The sequence below is a fragment of the Abramis brama genome, assembly GCF_963993115.1.
Source record: "Abramis brama genome assembly, chromosome: 6".
NCBI lineage: Eukaryota > Metazoa > Chordata > Actinopteri > Cypriniformes > Leuciscidae > Abramis > Abramis brama.
Window position 1 is genome coordinate 21087298 of NC_139968.1, and position 23557 is coordinate 21110854.

At 40.1% G+C, this 23557-nt stretch overlaps 1 protein-coding gene across 3 annotated transcripts; it reads left to right on the top strand.

Moving 5' to 3' along the window:
* Positions 1 to 1116: 1116 nt before the first annotated feature.
* Positions 1117 to 8030, top strand: LOC311084453 (uncharacterized protein). 3 transcript variants are annotated; one of them, XM_084116477.1, is made up of 9 exons: positions 1117 to 1414; positions 1775 to 1883; positions 1984 to 2244; positions 2582 to 2689; positions 2862 to 2911; positions 3013 to 4951; positions 5050 to 5139; positions 7504 to 7563; positions 7672 to 8030. In XM_084116477.1, the coding sequence occupies exons 1-9, from the start codon at positions 1220 to 1222 to the stop codon at positions 7908 to 7910; spliced, it is 3051 nt and encodes a 1016-aa protein (XP_083972603.1). In that variant the 5' UTR covers positions 1117 to 1219; the 3' UTR covers positions 7911 to 8030. The 3 variants fall into 3 exon arrangements, with proteins under 3 accessions (XP_083972603.1, XP_083972604.1, XP_083972605.1); XM_084116478.1 differs by having other exon boundaries at positions 5050 to 5133; XM_084116479.1 differs by having other exon boundaries at positions 1996 to 2244.
* Positions 8031 to 23557: the final 15527 nt, after the last annotated feature.

Consider the following 23557-nt stretch of genomic DNA (forward strand, 5'->3'; position numbering starts at 1 on the left):
CAATATAGATTTCTGGTGAGTACTAGTGACCATGCAAAGTCTTATTCTTAAAGTATGTTTAAAGCATTACTTCTAACCCCTCATTTACACTGCACACGTCTGCGGCGCATTACGGCTGCGACAAGGTTTTATTCCGTCCTTCACGCGGTGCCAACTCACACCGGGAGCATATCAGAAGCGGAGCGACTGGATGCGTGAGACCACGTTATTTGCCTGACCCCGACGTGTTTTTTCTTGATTTTGGGGTTTCTAGATACCATGGCTAAATGTTTATGTTTTGTCCGGTGTAATTGTGTTTATTGTTATGTTTTTTGATATGTCCTATTTTGTTGTGCTGTTGCCGGCATAGTTAATACACTTAAATGTCCACCATAGAGGAAAAAAAATATAATTTAATGTATTGGAAATTTGTTTGTGTGTGTGTGTGCTATAAGTATACTAAAAATACATTTACATATTTATGTGCTTAATAAATAAAAAAATACCCTGAAAATTTACTTTTTTTTACCTCCTAGGATATATTGCCAATATACGTCTTTATTTTGAAATTGAGTTTTTTTTTTTTACTTTTATTTTGTATTACCAGTGCGACTTGGACGCGCGTCCGTCAAAAATAGACTAGGCGCCTATTTTTAGCGAAGCGGTGCGGAGAGCCGCTTCTGGGAAGCTTCTGAAACGCACCGCGTCGCGCCCGGTGTAAACACAAGCATTGACTAGAATGGGCGCGATCAGCTCCGGTAGCCGTGTTGCAGCCGTAATGCGCCGCAGACATTTGCAGTGTAAATGAGGGGTAAGGAAGAATTGATTACTTATTATTCCCCTATTTAGCATTAGCTACTGAAGGGGTAGTTTTATTTTAAAACCAGAACACTTTTTTTTTCTAATTTCCTTTAAGCCATGTATTTTCATCTGTGAAATAGTTGACCATAAATTTAAGATTTTATTTGGGCACATTTTCAGTGAAATGTTACTGCTTTTTTGTAATACCTGTTTACCTATATATGCAACAAGTTCTTTGCTTAGTTGATCTTCCTCTCTGTTATATTATCATAAATAATCTTGGAGTTTTAGGAATTATTATTAAGATTATTAAAAAGAGATTGTAATTAATTGGAGGATTATTTTTAACCAGCCATATGATTCAGAAATACTGTAAGAAGTAGCCTATTAATTTATATGATTGTTTTATTATTTACTTCTTTTCAGTATTGATGCCTTAATGGATGATGGGTCCCTAGGAAGACGCGTCAATGATGACGCAAAACCCAACGCAAAAATGAAAAAACTTGAAGTTGATGGCCTCCCTCATTTATGTTTATTTGCAATAAAGGACATTTTTTTTGAAGAAGAAGTCACATATGATTATGGAGGAACTGGATTGCCGTGGCGTGTTAACACAACGTCAAAAAACAAGGTATGTTTACAAAAGTTCATGACTGATACTAGGGGTGTAACAGTTCACAAAATTCACGGTTCAGTTCAAAACAATACACTTGTGTCACGGTTCGGTATGTTTTCGATACAGCAAAAAGAAAGAAATGCCAGAGAAATTTCCTACTCGCGACGCGCGTACATTTGAAATAACCGTTCGGTTTGAAAATGCGTAACACCGAACCGAAAGCCTCGTACCAAACGGTTCAACACGATTACGCGTACCGTTACACCCCTAACTGATACAGACCTTTACAACTAAAAATCAATGTTGAATTGACGTCTGTCTGCTATCTGGGTATTATGTATTAAGAATATACTTTTGAATATATTTTGAAAACAGTCCTCTCCAAAGCCCACTCCTGCCCATGAATCAGCTCCAGAGCCCGTTCCTGCCAAAGAACATACTGTAGAATCTGCTCCAACCCATGAGCCCGCTTTATGTACATTAGGTAAGAGCACCGCTTTTCTTATTTTCTTTTCCTGATGTTGGTTTGCAGCCCTCTTGAATTTAGTCAAAATCACACAACACAACTTCTATTAACACAACAGAATCCACTCCAGAGCGTGATCGAGCCCATGAGGCCACTCCAGAGCGTGATCGAGCCCATGAGGCCACTCCAGAGCGTGATCCAGCCCATGAGGCCACTCCAGAGCGTCATCGAGCCCATGAGGCCACTCCAGAGCGTGATCCAGCCCATGAGGCCACTCCAGAGCGTGATCCAGCCCATGAGGCCACTCCAGAGCGTGATCCAGCCCATTGGCACCCTAAAGAATTCAGTCAAGCCGATGAGCCTGCTCAAGGTACATCAGGTAAGAGCCACACTTTACCTTTTTTCCTCATGTTGGTTTGCCACCCTCTTTCAAATGTAGTCAAAATCATGCAACGCAAATTCAGTTTATGTAATCAAAATCATGCAACACACCATCAATGCACTGTGATATTAAATTGAACCGAATTGTTGACATGATAATCCTATTCTAATCAAATCGTGACACCAGTCAAGGTTCACACACCCTAGTGTTCAATAAAGTTTTGTTGAGTTTAATCACCCTCTCAGTGTGATTTATCCTGACAAGGATAGCTAAGGACATTAGCTGAATCTATCAATTTCAAAAGTGAAAGTGTTTATTTTCTGCTTTCTTTCAGTTTGTAAGAAACACACTATAAAACCTGAACAACTGTCCTCTTTTGAGAAGTGTCTTGCTTGCCATGGACCATTCTCCTCTCTAAAGTGGTCTGGAGTCAAATGTATAGGTAATTTTTAAATTGTCTGGATTTTTTTATAGATATTTTGAATAACACTAAATTATAGTCCAGTTCTCAACAACAATGAATGGTGAACAGTTTGTTATTGTGAAATAATCAAATTACATTTACCATATTTGAAAATCTCATTTGAACTGATTAAGTGATTTTTACTTCTCAGGTTGCTTCACAGTATGGCATGCAAAATGTTTTGAAAAACTACGAAATGATGTAAGCAATTACCATAAATAATTACATTAAAATATATTTAATAAATTTCTATGCATGCATATGAAATTTAATTCTATAAATCTACTACACTGTTTCTTCAGTATACATCAGCATCAGCTGATGAAAGTGAGGGGGATGAAAGGTCCTCTGGAGAGGAATATGTCCCCTGTTCTGCATCTGATAATGACACAGACAGTGAAAGTGAAAACTCAGTCAGTAGTCCACTTGATGCATCAATTACATGTAAAATACATGTAGAAACGACACCAGATGAAACGACACCAGATGAGCCTATTTCTATGGACTACACAGAAGTTCAAGATACAACACAAAAAATTTACTTTCCTGACAGCTATTCAGAAACTCAAACATCATCAACACTTGCCAAAGCATGGCAGAATTTTTGCTTTGTGTGTGGAGAACCTCAGTCCAAAATTTCAAGACACTTTAAAGTCCATGCCAAAGAAGACATGGATATAGCAAAGGCTCTGAGTTTACCTGCAAAATCGAAAATAAGAAAACAACTGCTTGAAAAATTGAGAAACAGAGGCAACTTCAACCACAACAACAATGTCCTTAAAAAGGGAGAAGGTACATTAAAAGTAAAACGACGAGCATTTAAAAACACAGGTTCAACCCAGAAGACATATGAATACTGCTTGTATTGCAAGGGAATGTTTTTGCGAAATGAGCTGTGGAGGCACATGAGAGGATGCAAGTCCAAACCAGCTAAGATAGATAAAGCTACTGAGGGCAGACAGAGAGTCCTCACCATTGCTGCAGTGGCCAAATCTTGCTTCTCTGGTAAAACAGAGGAAGGGTTAATGAAAATATTGAGTAAAATGAATGAAGATGAAATTGCCCATGTTGTGAGACATGATTCTGGCCTTCTTCAATTTGCTCAGTCCCTATATAATCGCCACGGATTTCACACTTCAAAGCATGAATACATCCGCCAGAAGGTCCGTGAGCTTGGCAGATTCATGATAACACTGCGTAAAAAATGCCCATCTGCATCTCTGGATGATGCCATGAAGCCAGCAAATTTCATGAATGTCATTCAAGCAGTTAGAGAAACTGCAGGGTTTCATGAAAATACACATTCTTTCCAAATTCCAAGCTTAGCTTTAAAAATCGGACACTCCCTCTTAAAAGTTAGCGAAATTATCCAATGTCATGCTCTTATTGCTGAAAATGCAGAGTTGGCAAGCAGTGCAGAAGCATTCCAGAAACTGTACAAATCAAAGTGGTCGGAATTCATATCTAACTCAGCGTTAAGCACCATTAATGATTCGAAATACAACAAGCCGACCAAAATGCCACTCACTCAAGACATTGAAAAGCTTAATGACTATTTACAAAGAAGTGCAGAATCGGCCTTCCAGGAACTTAGCCAAAATACCTCAGAGTGCAACTATGCATGTCTCACCAAGCTAACAATGACCAGGATCATCCTGTTCAACAGACGACGGGTTGGAGAGGTCTCCAAGATGCCTTTAAAAAATTTCCTCCAAAGAGATGACTCTTACACATCTGACGAGCTGGGTCTTTCAGCTTATGAGAAGAGCTTGTGCAAATATTTTACACGAGTTGAGCTAAAAGGAAAAAGAGGACGAAAAGTAGCTGTTTTGCTCAACCCAGACATCACAAAAGCTCTGGAAATGCTTATTGAGAAGCGGGCACAATGTGGAGTACTGCAAGAAAATGAATTCCTCTTTGCCATTCCAAAGTGCTCTAGCTACTACAGAGGTCACGACTGTCTCAAGAGGTTTGCTGCTGAGTGTGGTGCAACTCACCCAGAGTACTTGAGATCGACACAACTGAGGAAACAAGTTGCAACAACTTCCCAAATTCTTAATTTAAAAAATAATGAACTGGACCAACTGGCAGACTTTCTAGGCCACAATATTAATGTGCATAGAGAATATTACAGACTACCTGAGGCAACCATCCAGGTGACCAAAATTTCAAAACTGCTTCTAGCCCTTGAAAAGGGTAAGCTGACAGAATTAAAAGGAAAATCTCTTGATGAAATCCAAGGTACAGTTACTATACAATTTTTTAATCAATTAAGTAATGAGTACTAACTAACATGAAATGAGCAATGTTAAGCTTATTTTTCCATTGTGTTTTCTAAGATTTTACAGACGAAGATGACGACCAGGACATTGACAGCGATGAAGACTCCAATGGAGCCAGACCTCTGGAGCTCAACTCAATCAGTAATGGTTAATGTTATTTAATATTTGTGTAAACGTGTATGTATGATGATTAATTTTAGTTCATTTTAGCATTCTGTCTGTGTGATGGATCTTATTGCAGTCAGAAACGGATTTTCAAAGTGTGAAGGGGAGAACGCAAGGGTATGTGAGGGGAGGCAAAGATAATAGCTGGACAATATTTGATATATCCTGGTTAAAATATGAAGCAGGTGTGTTTAATTGGGGTTGGAGCTAACTGCAGAGCAATGACCCTCCGGGAGCAGGATTAGACACTGGACAAAAGTTGCAATTACTGCTGGTCAAACATAACTTTAAGCATCAACTAAAACTGTTTTGGATGAGAAATCAACATTTTATTAATGTTACCTTGTTACCATTCATCCAACCATTTTCCTCCACTTACCCTGAACCAGTCCACGGTGGCAGCAGGCCAAGTAGGGCTTTCCATACTTTCCTTTCCCCAGCCACTTTCTCCAGCTCCTACTGTGGGAACCAAAATTGTCCCCAGGCTTGCAGAAAGATATCATCCCTTAAGCATGTTCTAGGTCTTCCCCAGAGTCCCTTTCCAGTTAGATATGCCTGGAAAAAAATCCTCTGGAAGCCATCCGGGAGGTATCCTAACCAGATGCCTGAACCACCCTAGCTGGCTCTTTGTAACTTGGAGGAGCAGCTGCTCTACTCCCAGTACCTCCAGCATATATGAGCTTTTCGCCCTCTTTCTCAGGGTCAGCCGAGACACCCTACAGAGAAAACTTCTCTCAGGTCTTGCATGTAACATTTTTCACCCCTGATTAGTTGCATCACTATGTCAAGCATAATGTGTCAAGTGTCAAGGAATCACCATGCTCCACCCTCACTCCATTCAGCCTTACCAGACTTCTAATCTCCTGCACCTTTCACTTATCCAATCATCTCATCAACCATATAACCTCTGTATAAACTGACACCAGACACAGTCATTGTCAGGTCTCGACTGCGACAAGGACTTTCGTGACGTTCCGATGAGCTACTTACCTGTGCTACCTACCTCCCAATCGATTTCCTGGTTCCGTGTTCCTTGTTTGCTCCTTGGATATCACTAGCCTGGATGCCAGCCCGAACCCCGCCCACAACATTTCTTTGTTCGGGAAGTTCGGTCTGGACTTGATCCGTTGAGGAGTACGAATACGAATGATGGACAGATGATCTACAATTACGTAATCATCCACATAACCAAAGAGCGCTTGGGTTGAATTAGTTTACAACAAAGATGACTGCCACTGGAGAATTGTGATTTCACGAGTTCACACTTACAAATAAGTTAGATAGAATAAATGCCTCATAGTTCCGAGATCCCCTTCCTTTAGTTCACTCAGCCCTGAAACAACTACGTGGTAACACCTACAGGCCACATTGAATGATGTTTTATTAACAAAGTTTGGGAGGAGCATGTTCAGATAATTAACCTAATTAACACGAGAGGAGGGCATTCAGTTAAATCAACTCCATTAACGATAAGAGGTATATATACAGCAGACCTGCCTCTGTTTGTTGACAGTTTATCAGCATCCCTCCACCACCCCATCTCCTGACTTCTTACTATTCCTACCACAACAGGGGGGAGTACTCTGGGTTCGGGCCAAATTCCGTGCTCAAAACCCCTGCCCTGGACAGCACACCAAATACACATAAACCTTAACTCTATCTAATTATATGTAAGTGTGAACTCGTGAAATACCTTTTGATGGGCTGGTAAAAGCCACCTCCGTGTTCCAAGACTTCACGCATGAGGTGCTCCGGAATTTCCTCCACTGATTTGTACTGGTCTACTACAACAACATCCTCATTTATTCCCGGAGTTTGGATCAACTATTCTTGAAAGCAGAGAAGTGCCAGTTCCATCAGTCAGAGATCCAGTTCCTCTGGTACGTCATAAACAAACAAGGCACCATGGATGAAAGGAAGGTGGATACTATCCTAAATTCCCACCACCATAAGGGAACTCCAGAGATTTCTTGGTTTTGATAACATCTATCTCTTCATCAAGAACTACAGTGTCATCACCGGCCCCCTCACCTCTCTCCTCCGTGGAAACCCCAAGTCTCTGTCCTCAAGTCTCTGTCTCTGTCCCTATTGAATGAGATTCCATAATCATTCACTGCATCAAGCTACGCCTTTTATCTTTTTGAATAAGCGACCTGTAGCGGCACAACTTACAGTTACATACTGTGCCTTTAAAATCATCTATGAATAAAAGTGTAGTATATGTTTCTTATGCAGCATGCAACTGATTTTTGAGAGGGAAACAATGTCATATGATTTCATATGCAATGAAATTTGGTAAATATGCCATGAAAAAAGGTTTTAATTTAATTTTTTTACACGGTATAGGTGAACATGTGCGAGATGAACAAGTCTGCAGAGATGCTACTTCATCCACTAAAGTTAAAGGTATGTCTGGTTTTGTTTCAACTTTGCATTACCTTGGTATTCATTTCTCTCTTATATACATTGGATTTAACTATGTTGTACTTTAACCATCTAATACATTTCTAATAGAGCTTGACAGACCAAAGAAAAAAAGGGCCTATGTAAAAAGACCATGGACCGCTTCAGAGGTCAAATCAGTCATGAAATTCTTTGGAAACCACATCACAAAAGGGAAGCTGGCAACTTTGACTGAATGTGAGGCTTGCAAGAAGGCAGACCACCCCATTCTTGCTTCACGGACAAGCCAAAACATAAGAGACTTTGTCCGGAACAAGGGCACAGCTTACAAGAAACAAATATGTAAATGAGTTTATTCTATCTATCTTCTATTCTATCTGTCACAATTCAGTAAGTGACCGTCAAATCAAACTGCTTCCCTAGCTTACAAGAAACAAATATGTAAATGAGTTTATTCTATCTATCTTCTATTCTATCTGTCACAATTCAGTAAGTGACCGTCAAATCAAACTGCTTCCCTAGCTTACAAGAAACAAATATGTAAATGAGTTTATTCTATCTATCTTCTATTCTATCTGTCACAATTCAGTAAGTGACCGTCAAATCAAACTGCTTCCCTAGCTTACAAGAAACAAATATGTAAATGAGTTTATTCTATCTATCTTCTATTCTATCTGTCACAATTCAGTAAGTGACCGTCAAATCAAACTGCTTCCCTAGCTTACAAGAAACAAATATGTAAATGAGTTTATTCTATCTATCTTCTATTCTATCTGTCACAATTCAGTAAGTGACCGTCAAATCAAACTGCTTCCCTAGCTTACAAGAAACAAATATGTAAATGAGTTTATTCTATCTATCTTCTATTCTATCTGTCACAATTCAGTAAGTGACCGTCAAATCAAACTGCTTCCCTAGCTTACAAGAAACGAATATGTAAATGAGTTTATTCTATCTATCTTCTATTCTATCTGTCACAATTCAGTAAGTGACCGTCAAATCAAACTGCTTCCCTAGCTTACAAGAAACAAATATGTAAATGAGTTTATTCTATCTATCTTCTATTCTATCTGTCACAATTCAGTAAGTGACCGTCAAATCAAACTGCTTTCCTAGCTTACAAGAAACAAATATGTAAATGAGTTTATTCTATCTATCTTCTATTCTATCTGTCACAATTCAGTAAGTGACCGTCAAATCAAACTGCTTCCCTAGCTTACAAGAAACGAATATGTAAATGAGTTTATTCTATCTATCTTCTATTCTATCTGTCACAATTCAGTAAGTGACCGTCAAATCAAACTGCTTCCCTAGCTTACAAGAAACAAATATGTAAATGAGTTTATTCTATCTATCTTCTATTCTATCTGTCACAATTCAGTAAGTGACCGTCAAATCAAACTGCTTCCCTAGCTTACAAGAAACAAATATGTAAATGAGTTTATTCTATCTATCTTCTATTCTATCTGTCACAATTCAGTAAGTGACCGTCAAATCAAACTGCTTCCCTAGCTTACAAGAAACAAGTATATAAATTATTTTTTTCTATCTATCTTCTATTCTATCTGTCACAATTCAGTAAGTGACCGTCAAATCAAACTGCTTCCCTAGCTTACAAGAAACAAATATGTAAATGAGTTTATTCTATCCATCTTCTATTCTATCTGTCACAATTCAGTAAGTGACCGTCAAATCAAACTGCTTCCCTAGCTTACAAGAAATAAATATGTAAATGAGTTTATTCTATCCATCTTCTATTCTATCTGTCACAATTCAGTAAGTGACCGTCAAATCAAACTGCTTCCCTAACTTACAAGAAATAAATATGTAAATGAGTTTATTCTATCTGTCTTTTATTTTATTCTTCTATTCAAACTGCTTCCCTAACTTACAATAAATAAATATGTAAATGAGTTTATTCTATCTGTCTTCTATTTTATTCTTCTATTCAAACTGCTTCCCTAACTTACAATAAATAAATATGTAAATGAGTTTATTCTATCTGTCTTCTATTTTATTCTTCTATTCAAACTGCTTCCCTAACTTACAATAAATAAATATGTAAATGAGTTTATTCTATCTGTCTTCTATTTTATTCTTCTATTCAAACTGCTTCCCTAACTTACAATAAATAAATATGTAAATGAGTTTATTCTATCTGTCTTCTATTTTATTCTTCTATTCAAACTGCTTACCTATTCCCTATTAATATTTTGTAAACACAATCATGGTATACAAGGACACATGGTTTAGCAGGACTTGTGTATGTAGTTCTATAATCAACAGTTCATCTCTATCAAATGTGTTTGTGTAAACACAATCATGGTTTACAAGGACACATGGTTTAGCAGGACTTGTGTATGTAGTTCTATAGCCGACAGTTCATCTCTATCAAATGTGTTTGTGTAAACACAATCATGGTTTATAAGGACACATGGTTTAGCAGGACTTGTGTATGTAGTTCTATAGCCGACAGTTCATCTCTATCAAATGTGTTTGTGTAAACACAATCATGGTATATAAGGACACATGGTTTAGCAGGACTTGTGTATGTAGTTCTATAGCCGACAGTTCCTCTCTATCAAATGTGTTTGTGTAAACACAATCATGGTATATAAGGACACATGGTTTAGCAGGACTTGTGTATGTAGTTCTATAGCCGACAGTTCCTCTCTATCAAATGTGTTTGTGTAAACACAATCATGGTTTACAAGGACACATGGTTTAGCAGGACTTGTGTATGTAGTTCTATAGCCGACAGTTCCTCTCTATCAAATGTGTTTGTGTAAACACAATCATGGTATATAAGGACACATGGTTTAGCAGGACTTGTGTATGTAGTTCTATAGCCGACAGTTCCTCTCTATCAAATGTGTTTGTGTAAACACAATCATGGTTGACAAGGACACATGGTTTAGCAGGACTTGTGTATGTAGTTCTATAATCGACAGTTCATCTCTATCAAATGTTTTTGTGTAAACACAATCATGGTATATAAGGACACATGGTTTAGCAGGACTTGTGTATGTAGTTCTATAGCCGACAGTTCCTCTCTATCAAATGTGTTTGTGTAAACACAATCATGGTATATAAGGACACATGGTTTAGCAGGACTTGTGTATGTAGTTCTATAGCCGACAGTTCCTCTCTATCAAATGTGTTTGTGTAAACACAATCATGGTTTACAAGGACACATGGTTTAGCAGGACTTGTGTATGTAGTTCTATAATCGACAGTTCATCTCTATCAAATGTTTTTGTGTAAACACAATCATGGTTTACAAGGACACATGGTTTACCTCTCTATCAAATGTGTTTGTGTAAACACAATCATGGTATACAAGGACACATGGTTTAGCAGGACTTGTGTATGTAGTTCTACAGCTGACAGTTCCTCTCTATCAAATGTGTTTGTGTAAACACAATCATGGTATACAAGGACACGTGGTTTAGCAGGACTTGTGTATGTAGTTCTATAACCAACAGTTCCTCTCTATCAAATGTGTTTGTGTAAACACAATCATGGTATACAAGGACACGTGGTTTAGCAGGACTTGTGTATGTAGTTCTATAACCAACAGTTCCTCTCTATCAAATGTGTTTGTGTAAACACAATCATGGTATACAAGGACACATGGTTTAGCAGGACTTGTGTATGTAGTTCTACAGCTGACAGTTCCTCTCTATCAAATGTGTTTGTGTAAACACAATCATGGTTTACAAGGACACATGGTTTAGCAGGACTTGTGTATGTAGTTCTACAGCTGACAGTTCCTCTCTATCAAATGTGTTTGTGTAAACACAATCATGGTATACAAGGACACATGGTTTAGCAGGACTTGTGTATGTAGTTCTACAGCTGACAGTTCCTCTCTATCAAATGTGTTTGTGTAAACACAATCATGGTATACATGGAGAAGAACACCAGGTGATGAAGAGGTTCCACTTCAGAGCATAGGCGTGTCTTGTGGAGGCCCAAGCAGAAGTGATGGTGGCCACCACCTGAGGTGGTAGGGTACTCAAACCTGCCGCGTCCTGTCCAGAACACACACATGCAGCCGTCAGTTGTGTTCTAGTGCATCCAAGCCGAGGGTCCCCTCGGTCAGGGAATAAAGTGGGAAGTGTCTGGGGAGGCAAACAGATCTACCTGTGCTTCGCCGAACTGTTCCCAAATCAGCTGAACCGTCTGGGAATGAAGTCTCCATTCCCCGGGAAGTGGACGAAATCGTGAGAGCCTGCGGTTGCACAATTCAGCTCTCCCGGACTGTAAATGGCTCAAAGCGACCTGACTCCATAAGAGTGAAGGGTGAGTTGCGATATACAGCGGGAGTGCAACCTTGTTGGTTGATATACACTACTGTCGCCATGATGTCTGAACGGACTAGTATGTGTTGGTCCTTGAGCAAACGTAAACGGTGCAGAGTGGCGTGGCAGCCGCTGCGGATGCCATATGCCCCAGGAGCCTCTAAAATAACTTCAGTGGAACCGCAAACTTGCCCTTGAATTGACTCAAGAGTCAGTTCAGCAGTGACTACACGCGCTCGCTCGTAAGCTGTGCGTACATGGCTACCGAGTCAATTTCCATACCAAGAAAAGTGATCCTCTGCACGGGGGAAAGTTTGCTGTTTTCCCAGTTGACCCGAAGGCCCAGACGGGCAAGATAGTTCAGGTTGTGAACCCTGTGTTGCCGGAGTGGCACAAGGAGTGCCTCAACGACTTGAAGATGCAAGGAGACACTAGCCTGAATGGAAGTACCGTGTACTAGTATGCCTGCCCCTCGAAAGCAAACCGTAGAAACGGTCTGTGTCGAGGAAGAGTGGAGACTTGAAAGTATCCGTCCTACAGGTCGATCGCTGCAAACCAATCCAACGGACGAACGCATTCAAAAATGCGTATGGCTGTCAACATCTTGAATGGAAGCCTGTGAGCCTGTATATATATTCAAAATGTGCAGGTCCAGGATTGGCCGTAACCCACTGCTCTTCTTGGGTACAATGAAGTAGGGGCTATAGAAGCCGGACTACATTTCGGCCGGAGGGGCGGTCTCGATTCCACCCTTCGCCAGTAGGGTGGTGACCTCTGCACGCATGACAGGGGCATTGCCACCCACCATGGTATAGCAGACTCCCTGCTTTCAGGGAGGAGACTGCGAACTGAAATGCATAGCCGAGCCTGATGGTTCTCGCGAGCCAGCGGGACAGCTTAGGAAGCTCCAGCCAGGCTCCCAAAAACTGAACCAGCGGGGTCATGTGAACCACAGATGTACCCATGATGGGGCAGCAAGGCTGCGTCCTGACCATAGACTGTAAAAAAAGATGGACGACGCCCCTTCGCTCTCTTCCATTGATGAGAACTGAAGCCGCCAGTGTCCCGATATGGCGCTGACATATTGGAACTTGAGTCTGCGCAGTAGCGATCTCGGGACCAGACCTGCGCAGTAGTGAGCAGGAAGTAAAGCCGCAAAATCAACGCTCCGCCCTCACTCTCACAGTTCTGCACACTTTTTTTAAAAATTAAAAGAGGCTTGTTAAAATAAAGTAAATACAATCTCCTCAGTCCTCCGAAGATCCCGAAAAAAATGTCCGTTGGTGCTTCAGTGACTACTTCGCTCAGAGAACCTGTCAATCACAGCTGTCAATCATGACGTTACACCACCACATCACGTAACTAACTAAAAAACAACTTATTTTTGAAACAGACACTTGAACTTACATCAGCGTGATAAAAACGACAGCAAATGAAAGAAACCACCTTTGGAAAAAAGATATTTGAAGTGTAATTTAATTGTTTAGTTGGTCTCACGTCTCGTTGAATAACACGGGGAGGCGGGGCTTATGACCTATACTAGGACCAGTCACCGGGGGGCGATCGAGACGTTTTGGCTTCACTTTTCAGGGCTTGTGCGGCACGCTTGGTCCTGACAGAGAAGGCCAGGGAAGGACGAGTCTGGCGACAGAGGGGGATGAGAGTGGCGAGGTGGAGCTTTCACATTTCCATCTGCCCGTATCAGGAGTGCCGCTTTGCCTGCCGTTTGACAGCCTGCAGGGCTGGTGAATGCTGCTGCTGGGTCCGGGCGGGAGGAGCGGGAGCCACAGTAGGGCGTCCTCGGCGGTGAGCGGACTGAGGCGGCTGAGTCGGCGGCTGGGTGGAAGCAGCAGCTGGCCGCCGGGGCAGAATGTTTAATGGCCTCGGGCTGCTCCTGGGTGGGCGAAAACTGTTGGGCAAAGTCCTGGGATGCGCCGCAGAAGAGGCCAGCCTAGGATATGGGGGTGTTGAGGAACGTGTTTTGCTCAGCCTCCCGCATATCATGTGAACCACAGACATACCCTCAATGGGGCAGCAAGGCCGCGTCCAGACAGAGGAGGCTAGGGAAGGACGAGTGTTCCGCGGTGACAGGAGAAAACACACACTGTTGGCAGATCACTGCACAGACCAGCAGCAGGAAAGAGATCTCGCTGGAACACGCCATCAAACCAACACCGCTGAAGAGTCACTCGTCTCGTACAGTATCTAGAACTCGTAGACAGCTTGCAGTGGAGAGAAGTAAAGAAACACTCGGCTCCGATGGAAAAACATAATGCGAGATTGCCGCGCTGCTCCTTTTATACCCACGCGGTGGGGCGGAGTTGCGTTATGCAAATTCAAGTTTTGCCATTGGCTCGTTTTGTAAGATCTCGAAGGTGATAGGCTTCCAAGCGAAACCCCCATTCGTCAATCACTTACGTAACTCAGAGTGATTGAACGAAAGGGAACTGTCCCTTTAAACCTGGATGTCCTAGCAAACCATGATTCAGTTGACCATGGAAGCCTGTGTAAAATCAGGTGTGTTATTTTCCATGATTTTATGGTTAGAGCAACACTTTTAAGTGAGATGTATCTTAAAGAGACCATATAACATTGTTTAGCATGTCTGTTTAATTTGTAGAGTGTTAGGCACTGGGTGTCCCTCTAAACCACATTGGTTACATGCTGTCCTCGTAAACCATATAAAATCAGGTGTGTTATTTTCCATGATTTTATAGTTTGAACAACACTTTTAAGTGAGATGTATCTTAAAGAGACCATATAACATTGTTTAGCATGTCTGTTTAATTTGTAGAGTGTTAGGCAATGGGTGTCCCTCTAAACCATAGTGGTTACATGCTGTCCTCTTAAACCATATATACCAGTATGTGTGTGTGTGTGTGCGTGTGTGTGTGTGTGTGTGTGTGTGTGTGTGTGTGTGTGTGTGTGTGTGTGTGTGTCTGTTTTTGTATGCGCACGCTTGTGTGTGTGTGTGTGTGTGTGTGTGTGTGTGTGTGTGTGTGTGTGTGTGTGTGTGTGTGTGTGTGTGTGTGTGTGTGTGTGTGTCAAGTCCTGGTATTCCATACATTGCGGGGAAATGTCTCCACGTGGATAATAGTATTATTAGCAGTAAATGTGTTGTAAAAACAAAGATAATAACAGCACCTTTCAGCCTGTCAACCTTCATGAAAACATGATATCTCAAACATACAGTATTTATATATACAGTGAGGAAAATAACTATTTGAACACCCTGCTATTTTGCAAGTTCTCCCACTTGGGAGTAGTTAAAAAATCATACATTGTGATTTCTGGATTTTTTTTTTTAGATTATGTCTCTCACAGTGGACATGCACCTACGATGACAATTTCAGACCCCTCCATGATTTCCAAGTGGGAGAACTTGCAAAATAGCAGGGTGTTCAAATACTTATTTTCCTCACTGTATATATACAGCACTTAATTGTACTGGAGCCATTTAAAACATTTCTTTCTTTCTAGATAAATTGGTGGCCTTTCTTGAAAAAGCATGCAGAGCAAAAGCTGAAGCAATATCAGCAGTAAAACTTCACACCCATTGAAGCAAGATCTGCCATTCAGCGCATGTGCTCCAACCGCAAGTGTCAGGCGAAAGCTGTAGGCACGAAAAAGCTGTAAAAAGAGTATGCATAGTGCCACTATTAACACTTGCATAAAATATGTGAAACTGAAATATGCTTAAATATACTTGGGCCAAAATTAAACAGTAATGATAGGTGTTTTGTTTGTGATCTCTAATGGGAGCAGCCGAAAGAAAAAGAGAGAGATGTGTTAAGTTATTTTCCTTTATTAATCACTGTGCTATATCAATGCCAAAAGGTACAGTAGTTACATGTTAGAACACACACGTAGATAAATATGAAGTGGAAAGCACATGTGTCCTGTGAAGTAAATGCTACAGATGTGTCATTGAGGTGCAAACTACTCTGTATCTCTGTGCCTTTCATGTGACATTATTAAAAATGTGTTGATGCCCTTGCTGTGGTCTCTCCCCATTTGAAAAATGCATCGCAAATCAATCAGTGATTGACAAATTCAGATTAGCTTTATTGGTATGGTAAAACGGCTTTACATTGTCAAAGCATTAGCAGGGCTCTGATCCTTTGTGCATTTTCAGATTAACCATACCTGTTCGTGACAAGCGGCAGTTTAGAAAACCCACTATTGGTGACCGGTGTGGTGTACGTTTACAACTGAAACTGAAGTAGGGAGGGGAGATTTAAGATCAGTCCATCATGGGCGATTGTGCGCTAGTCAATTGTCTGATATTTTAAAACCTCCGTCCAGTAACACCAGTAATTACTAGTACTGTAGAAAATCAGAAAATATTTTCATAAACCGCTGAACAGAGGCACCCTGATCACATGGGCTCCTAGTCTACACCCTATAGTCTGTGTTAATACGCCCCAATGGATTTTGTGTGTAATGTTAAACAGGATGTTGTTACTGCAATTTCAAAAGGTTGTAACATTGAGGACGATTAAACTTATTTTTGATCCATGGAAGAAAATCTGAAATTTTTGTATACATATTAGGAAACTGAGGTGAATTACAGAGATCAATGTGATGAAAAGATGTGACACCAACTGCAGTGTTTCCACAAACCTCCTGAATCCCCCTGCTAAGAAACAAGCTCAGGATATATGTGAGGAAGAAAAAGTATATTTTAACTAATAACTAAGAAGTAAGTATATTAACTAATCAATTGTAAATGACTTATAACTGAATCTACAAAACATACATCAAATAATTAACATATCACAGTTAAAATTCTGAATACACATATCAGCTTTGTATTTCTTAGTAGAAATATAATTTTTGATATCAATAATTACATTGTTACTAGTAAAAATGCAAATTCCTGATATCAAGAATTATGTGGTTACTAGTAAAAATGTCTATTCTTGATATCAACAATTAAATTGCTACTAGTAAAATTTTTAATTTTTGATATCTGAAAATGTATTTCTGATATCAATATCATTTCAGATATCTAAAATGGCTTTCTTACTAGTAACAATCACATTCATGATATCAGAAATTAACATTGTCACTAGTGAAAATTGAATTATTGATATCAAAAATGAACATTGTTTCTAGTAGCAATTCAATTGTTGATATCAAGAATAGACATTTCAACTAGTGACAACTGAATTCTTGATATCAAAAATAAAGGTTTTTACTAGTAAGAATTGTATTTCTGATATGTGAAACTGGAATTTTAACTAGTAAGAAATCAATTCTTGATATCAACAATTGATTTTGAATGGCAGCCTATGGTGACATTTCACTAGTGAAAATACAATTACAGATATCAAGAATTATAGTTTTTACTAGTTGAAATTGAATTGTTGATATCAATAATTATCATTTTAACTAGTGAAAATGTAAATGCTGATATCAAGAATTAGCATTGTTACTAGTGGAAATGTAATTCCTGATATCAAAAATTGCCATTGTTACTAGTAGAAATCTAATTTCTGATATCAATAACTATCGTTTTAACTAGTGAAAATTGAATTGTTGATATCAAGAATTCATATCCTGGAAATGAATAAAAGTTAAAACGGCTTGCCATATGAGAACTCAGATGCGGATCTGAGTGATGATGACCCCGTAGATGATCCAGATTATTTGCCCACACCAGCAGAAGAGAGTGGGGACACTTCTTTTGATTCTTTTGAAGTAGTTTTGCACTATGCACTTTTACACTATGTACTTATGCACTATGCACTTTTGCACTATGTACTTGTGCACTATGTACTTATGCACTATACACTTATGCACTATGTACTTATGCACTATGAACTTATACACTATGCACTTATGCACTATACACTTCTGCACTATGCACTTATGCACTATACACTTGTGCACTATGTACTTATGCACTATACACTTATGCACTATGCACTTTTGCACTATGCACTTATACACTATGCACTTATACACTATGCACTTTTGCACTATGTACTTGTGCACTATGTACTTATGCACTATACACTTATGCACTATGCACTTTTGCACTATGCACTTTTGCACTATGCACTTATACACTATGCACTTATACACTATGTACTTGTGCACTATGTACTTATGCACTATACAATTATGCACTATGCACTTTTGCAATATGCACTTATGCACTATGCACTTTTGCACTATGTACTTGTGCACTATGTACTTATACACTATGTACTTATGCACTATGCATTTATGCACTATGCACTTATAGACTATGCACTTATACACTATGCATTTATGCACTATGCACTTATAGACTATGTACTTATGCACTATGCACTTATACACTATGCACTATGCACTTATACACTGCATTTATGCACTATGCACTTCTACACTATGTACTTATGCACTATGCACTATGCATTTTATGCACTATGCATTTTATGCACTATGAACTTATGCACTATGAACTTATACACTATGGAGTTATGCACTATACACTTATGCACTATGCACTTATGCACTATGTACTTATGCAATATGCACTTGTGCACTATGCACTTATACACTATGTATTTATGCACTATGCACTTATGCACTATGTACTTATGCTCTATGCACTTTTGCACTATGCACTTATACACTATGTACTTATGCACTATGTACTTATGCACTATGTACCCAACCGTGTAGTGTATGAACTTTATAAGTTTATTTTGTATAAGTGCACTATGCACTTATAGACTATGCACTTATACACTATGCATTTATGCACTATGCACTTATACACTATGTACTTATACACTGTACTTATGCACTATGCACTTATACACTATGCACTTATACACTATGCATTTATGCACTATGCACTTATACACTATGTACTTATGCACTATGTACTTATGCACACTTATGGAGCCATCAATAGCAGCCATCAGATTTTTTATTGGTCAAGAAATTGCACTTGATATGACTTGTTCTGAATGTTATTCTTCTATTATGAACAGATGTCTCAACCGTTTGGTAGAGTACTGTATCTAAAATACTGTAGGGTCTAATTGAAAAAAAAACTATTGATTGTTGTTATTGTTATCATAATTGAATAAAAAATGCAAATAAATAATTTTTCCTTTGCTTTTTTCATGGTGCCTACCTTAAAGGGTTAACTAACCACTTATAAATGACTTACAACTGAACGTTATTATAAAGTGGTACCAAACATTTTCCCCACCAGCTGCAAAGTTCATTTGAATGTTTTTATTTGTTTTTATCAGTTTTGGGGGCAACACATTACAAGTACATCTGATTCTTTCTTTTTTTTTTCATGTAACTAGTAAGTTATGCATTACTTTTAAATGAGCAACACATTACTTTTTCCAAACAAGTAATGCTACTCCGTTTTCCCATTTATTGACCAACATCTCTCCTGTCCCCATGTTGAGAGAAATCTTGAGTACCTGTGTTATTCCCTATTCCACTGCAACAGATGCATCCTTTATGAAAAGCCTCTTAGCACTAGCGATGTGTTATAGGTTATGGTCCTTCATTGTGCGCGTCACAGCAGGACAGCGGTTAATCACCTCAGCAACTTCACGCGCATGAAGCGCCATATCAGGCATTTCCTTAAACAGCCATAGGTCAGATTTTCCGCCAAAGTAGAGCTTATTAATTACGAAAACGATTATTTATTTTTGATAATTATTATTTTATATCCGTTAGTTTTTCAGTAACTGTTGTTAGTTTTGTTTAGTTTTAGTTTTTCATTTATTATGAATTTTTAATTTTATTTCAGTTTACGAAAATGTTTTTTGACCAATAGTTTTAGTCTTAGTTTCAGTTTTCGTTTACGAAAATAACCTTGCAGGGAAAGAGGGTTACATAAGTAACCGAGACGTTCTCTTTAGGTCGCTTCACTCTCGACATTCATAGATTAACGACTGAGGGAATCTCTACCAAAGCGCCACAACTCTTGCTCTCTTCCAGTGCCCTATGCAAGCCTGCTGCCCCTTCTTACCTGGAAGATGATGGGAGAGGGCTTGCACAGAGAGATCATTCACTGCTGTGCCGTGGTAACCCAAACAGAGAGATTATTGGATAACACTGGGAAAGCGTCCCCTTTCCGTTAGAAAGTAGAACGCTGCGGAAGCCTCATTCTTCCCGAAGTAGTTATGTGGAGATGTACATAGGACTAACCCCGTAGAGCTGTTCCGTATAGAATACTGGGGGACTTGGCTCCAAGGGAAAGACACGTGCTTCCGTTTAGGAGCAGCCGTGGAATGTTACACATGGGATCCCCATAGGGTCACACATATGTCTAAACCCGGTTCTCAAGGATTCAGCTGAATATAGGCCTGGTGCCGGACGCTCCGCTATATGTCTAGCAGCCGATGGTGACGGAGGACTCACAGGGTTTACCCGTAGGAACTCTCTGGAGCAATAGCGCATGTCTTAGCGCAGCAAGCTAACATAAGCCAGGTCCACTCGGTGTCTTCTACCAGTTTGAGGCGAGAACACAGGAGGAGACCGGCTCTACACGTAGGCTATAGAATCTAGCGAACATGTTAGGTGTCACCCAGCCCGCAGCTCTACAGATATCTGTCAAAGAGGCACCACATGCCAGCGCCCAGGAAGAGGCAATACTCCTAGTGGAGTGAGCTCGCAACCTGAACGGGCAAGGCACGCCCTATGCTTGGTAAGCCAGGGCGATGGCATCCACTATCCACTACCCATCCTCTGCTTGGACACAGCCTTTCCCTTCTGCTGGCCTCCGTAACAGACGAAGAGCTGGTCTGAGGTCCTGAAGCTTTGAGTTCTAGTACTACCATCTAGTACTGTTAAAAATCTTGGTGTAATTTTTGATTCCACTCTATCTTTCCACTCTCACATTAATTCCATCACTAAATTGGCATTCTTTCATCTACGTCGTATCGCTCAGCTCCGTCCCTTTATCAGTATCTCAGATGCTGAAACTGTCATCCATGCATTTGTCACCTCACGTCTTGATTACTGCAATGCACTTTTCATTGGCCTATCAGCTAGCTCCATTTCCAAATTACAATATATTCAAAACTCTGCTGCCAGACTACTCACCCACACCAAGCGTTCTGCACATATTTCCCCAATTCTGCATGATCTTCACTGGCTTCCTGTGGCTTACCGTATCAAATTCAAAATTCTCCTTCTCACTTTTAAATCTCTGCACGGCTTGGCTCCCCCCTATCTCTGTAACCTGCTTCTCCCCTACACCCCTACTCGCTCTTTACGATCCGCTGATTCCAGCCTTCTCGTCGTCCCTCGGCATCGCCTTGCTTCAATGGGGGGCAGATCATTCAGTGTTGTTGCGCCCAAAATGTGGAACTCTCTCCCCCGATCACTCTGTTCTGTTAACACTATCTCTGAATTCAAATCCATGCTCAAAACTCACCTATTTTCTGAATGTTATAATTCTTAATTTAGTCGTTTTTTTTTTCTTCTTTCAGAGTTATATCTGTTTGTATTCTGCTGGTTGCTGCCCCATCTACCAATTCTCACTTACTGTACTTGCACTCTCAATTGCCTACTGTTGTTCTGTCTGCTGTCTTTGTCAACTGCCTTTATTGTTGTTTGTTTATTGTAAAGTGTCCTTGAGCTCTGGAAAGGCGCTATATAAATAAAACTTATTATTATTATTGAGTTCTGTCAACGTATCGTCGGATCGACTTATTGATTACCTGGGAATCACCCGGCCCGAAATCTATGCACAATTTGTCGATCGAAAAAGCCTGCAGGTCCCCTACCCTCTTAATGGAAGCCAGTGCAACCTGGAGCAACGTTTTTAGAGACAAGTCTACTGATTGCAAAGGCTCAAATGGGGCATTCTGGAGTGCTCTGAGTACCAGAGACAAATCCCAAGAGGGTAAAGAAGGAGGGCGGGGTGGATTTAATCTCCTCGCCCCCCTAAGGAACCTGATGACCATGTCATGCTTCCCAACTGACTTACCCTCCACCAAGTCGTGGTGGGATGAGATGGTAGCAGCATAGACTTTCAGGGTGGAGGGAGACAGCCTTCGCTCCAACCCCTGCTGCAAGAAGGAAAGCACGTCCTTCCTGACCTTGCACAATGTCTGTGCTAGTAGGCTCACTGGGGGAAACGCATATTTGTGTAGGCCTCGGGGCCAGCTGTGGGCCAGCGCATCTGAACCGAGTATTCCCTCGGTCAGAGAGTAAAACAACTGGCAATGGGTGGTTTCTGGAGAGGCAAAGAGGTCTGCCTGTGAGGCTCCGAAACGACGCCAGATCAGCTGGACCGCCCGGGGATGGAGTCTCCATTCTTGAGCACCCCCAGAATATGAACAGCACAAATCGACCTCAGATGCTTCTGCCTCCAAAAGAGGGGATGGCTGGCGAGTTGCAACATGCGACGGGAGCGTAGACCACCTTACCGGTTGATGTACGCAACAGTCTCAATTGGAAAAATTGGTCTGTGCAATGAATAAATTTACCACTGTAGCACGTGAGCAATACAGTTTTGCATGTTCATAACACAGCCGCTTAATAGTGTGAAGTGATTGTTATACTTGTTTGCGTGTGAGATCGATGGCGCACTGCTATTATACTTGAATTAAAACTGCGATTAAAACTCGTGTCCCGGCTGCATTGAGTCATTTTGTCCAACTCCATTTCGCACAATTCTTAAGTAACGCCCATTATTTCTACGCAGCTGCTAGTTGACGAGAAAACGAAGCGCTATTTTCAAGTGATCCACGAAAACCCCAAATGAGCCGAGGAAGAATCGACAGAAGCAATTTTACCAAATCAAAGTAAGGGAGAAACAAAAATGAAAATTTATAGATATAACCCCGTGTGGAAAAAAGATTTTCCGTGGTTAACTTTCGATTCTGACCAACAGCTCTTGTTTTGTAGCTGGTGCAAGGAGGCTCCAGAAAAGATTCAAATAGACCCCTTTGTGATGGGTAACAGCATTTTGCACTAAACTAAAGAAAAGATGTAACTGTTGACAGTATTAGTCTTATAGAGGAGTGTCATGGGATAGGTTAGTGCTAGTTTGCAAACAAGAGTTTTTATTTAGTGATGTCTTCCCACAGATCTGTTCTACTTTGATGTGTAATGTTGAGGTGTAAGAGATGTTATGTTTCTGCACTCTTCCATTTTTAGCAAATAAATAAAAAGTGATAAATAAATAAATACAGCCCTGAATGTATATTATGTTTATTGTAAGAAGTTTTGAGGGCAAATTAACTTAACTTTAAAAAAGCAAAATCACCCCATTTCACCGGCAATTAATTAAATTAACATATCCAATAATGCTCTCTATACATGGAAGATAATGCTGAAATCTTAATATAAACTTCAGGTAGTTTAGGTGAGATACAGAGATTGGGGTCTCTGAAGGATGTGACATCAACTGCAGTGTCTCCATAAACCAACGGACCTCCTGAATCCCCCTGTCAAGAAACACAGATCAACACATAAGTCTTGTGTTGTCATATTTTTAAACTTTGCTAACACATTAAGATTTGATTACTCAATTGTCATATACACACATCATCTGTGAAGTTGAATAGTTACAATATACATACATATACTGTAGTTACAAACTAAAAACAGTATCTGCTTCAATATTATCTTCTTTCATTGGTATGGATATCCACTTGATATTGTTTAGTTCGCTTGACATCATGGGAGTGAGGTTTACCTTCACAATTAGC

Bases quoted from the DNA above. Each gene is read 5' to 3' on its own strand.
- LOC311084453 (XM_084116477.1), top strand. From the start codon at position 1,220: ATGGATGATGGGTCCCTAGGAAGACGCGTCAATGATGACGCAAAACCC. The intron at 1,884-1,983 runs GTAAGAGCACCG...TTAACACAACAG, and splicing joins GCCCGCTTTATGTACATTAG to AATCCACTCCAGAGCGTGAT. The intron at 5,140-7,503 runs GTTAATGTTATT...TACACGGTATAG, and splicing joins GCTCAACTCAATCAGTAATG to GTGAACATGTGCGAGATGAA.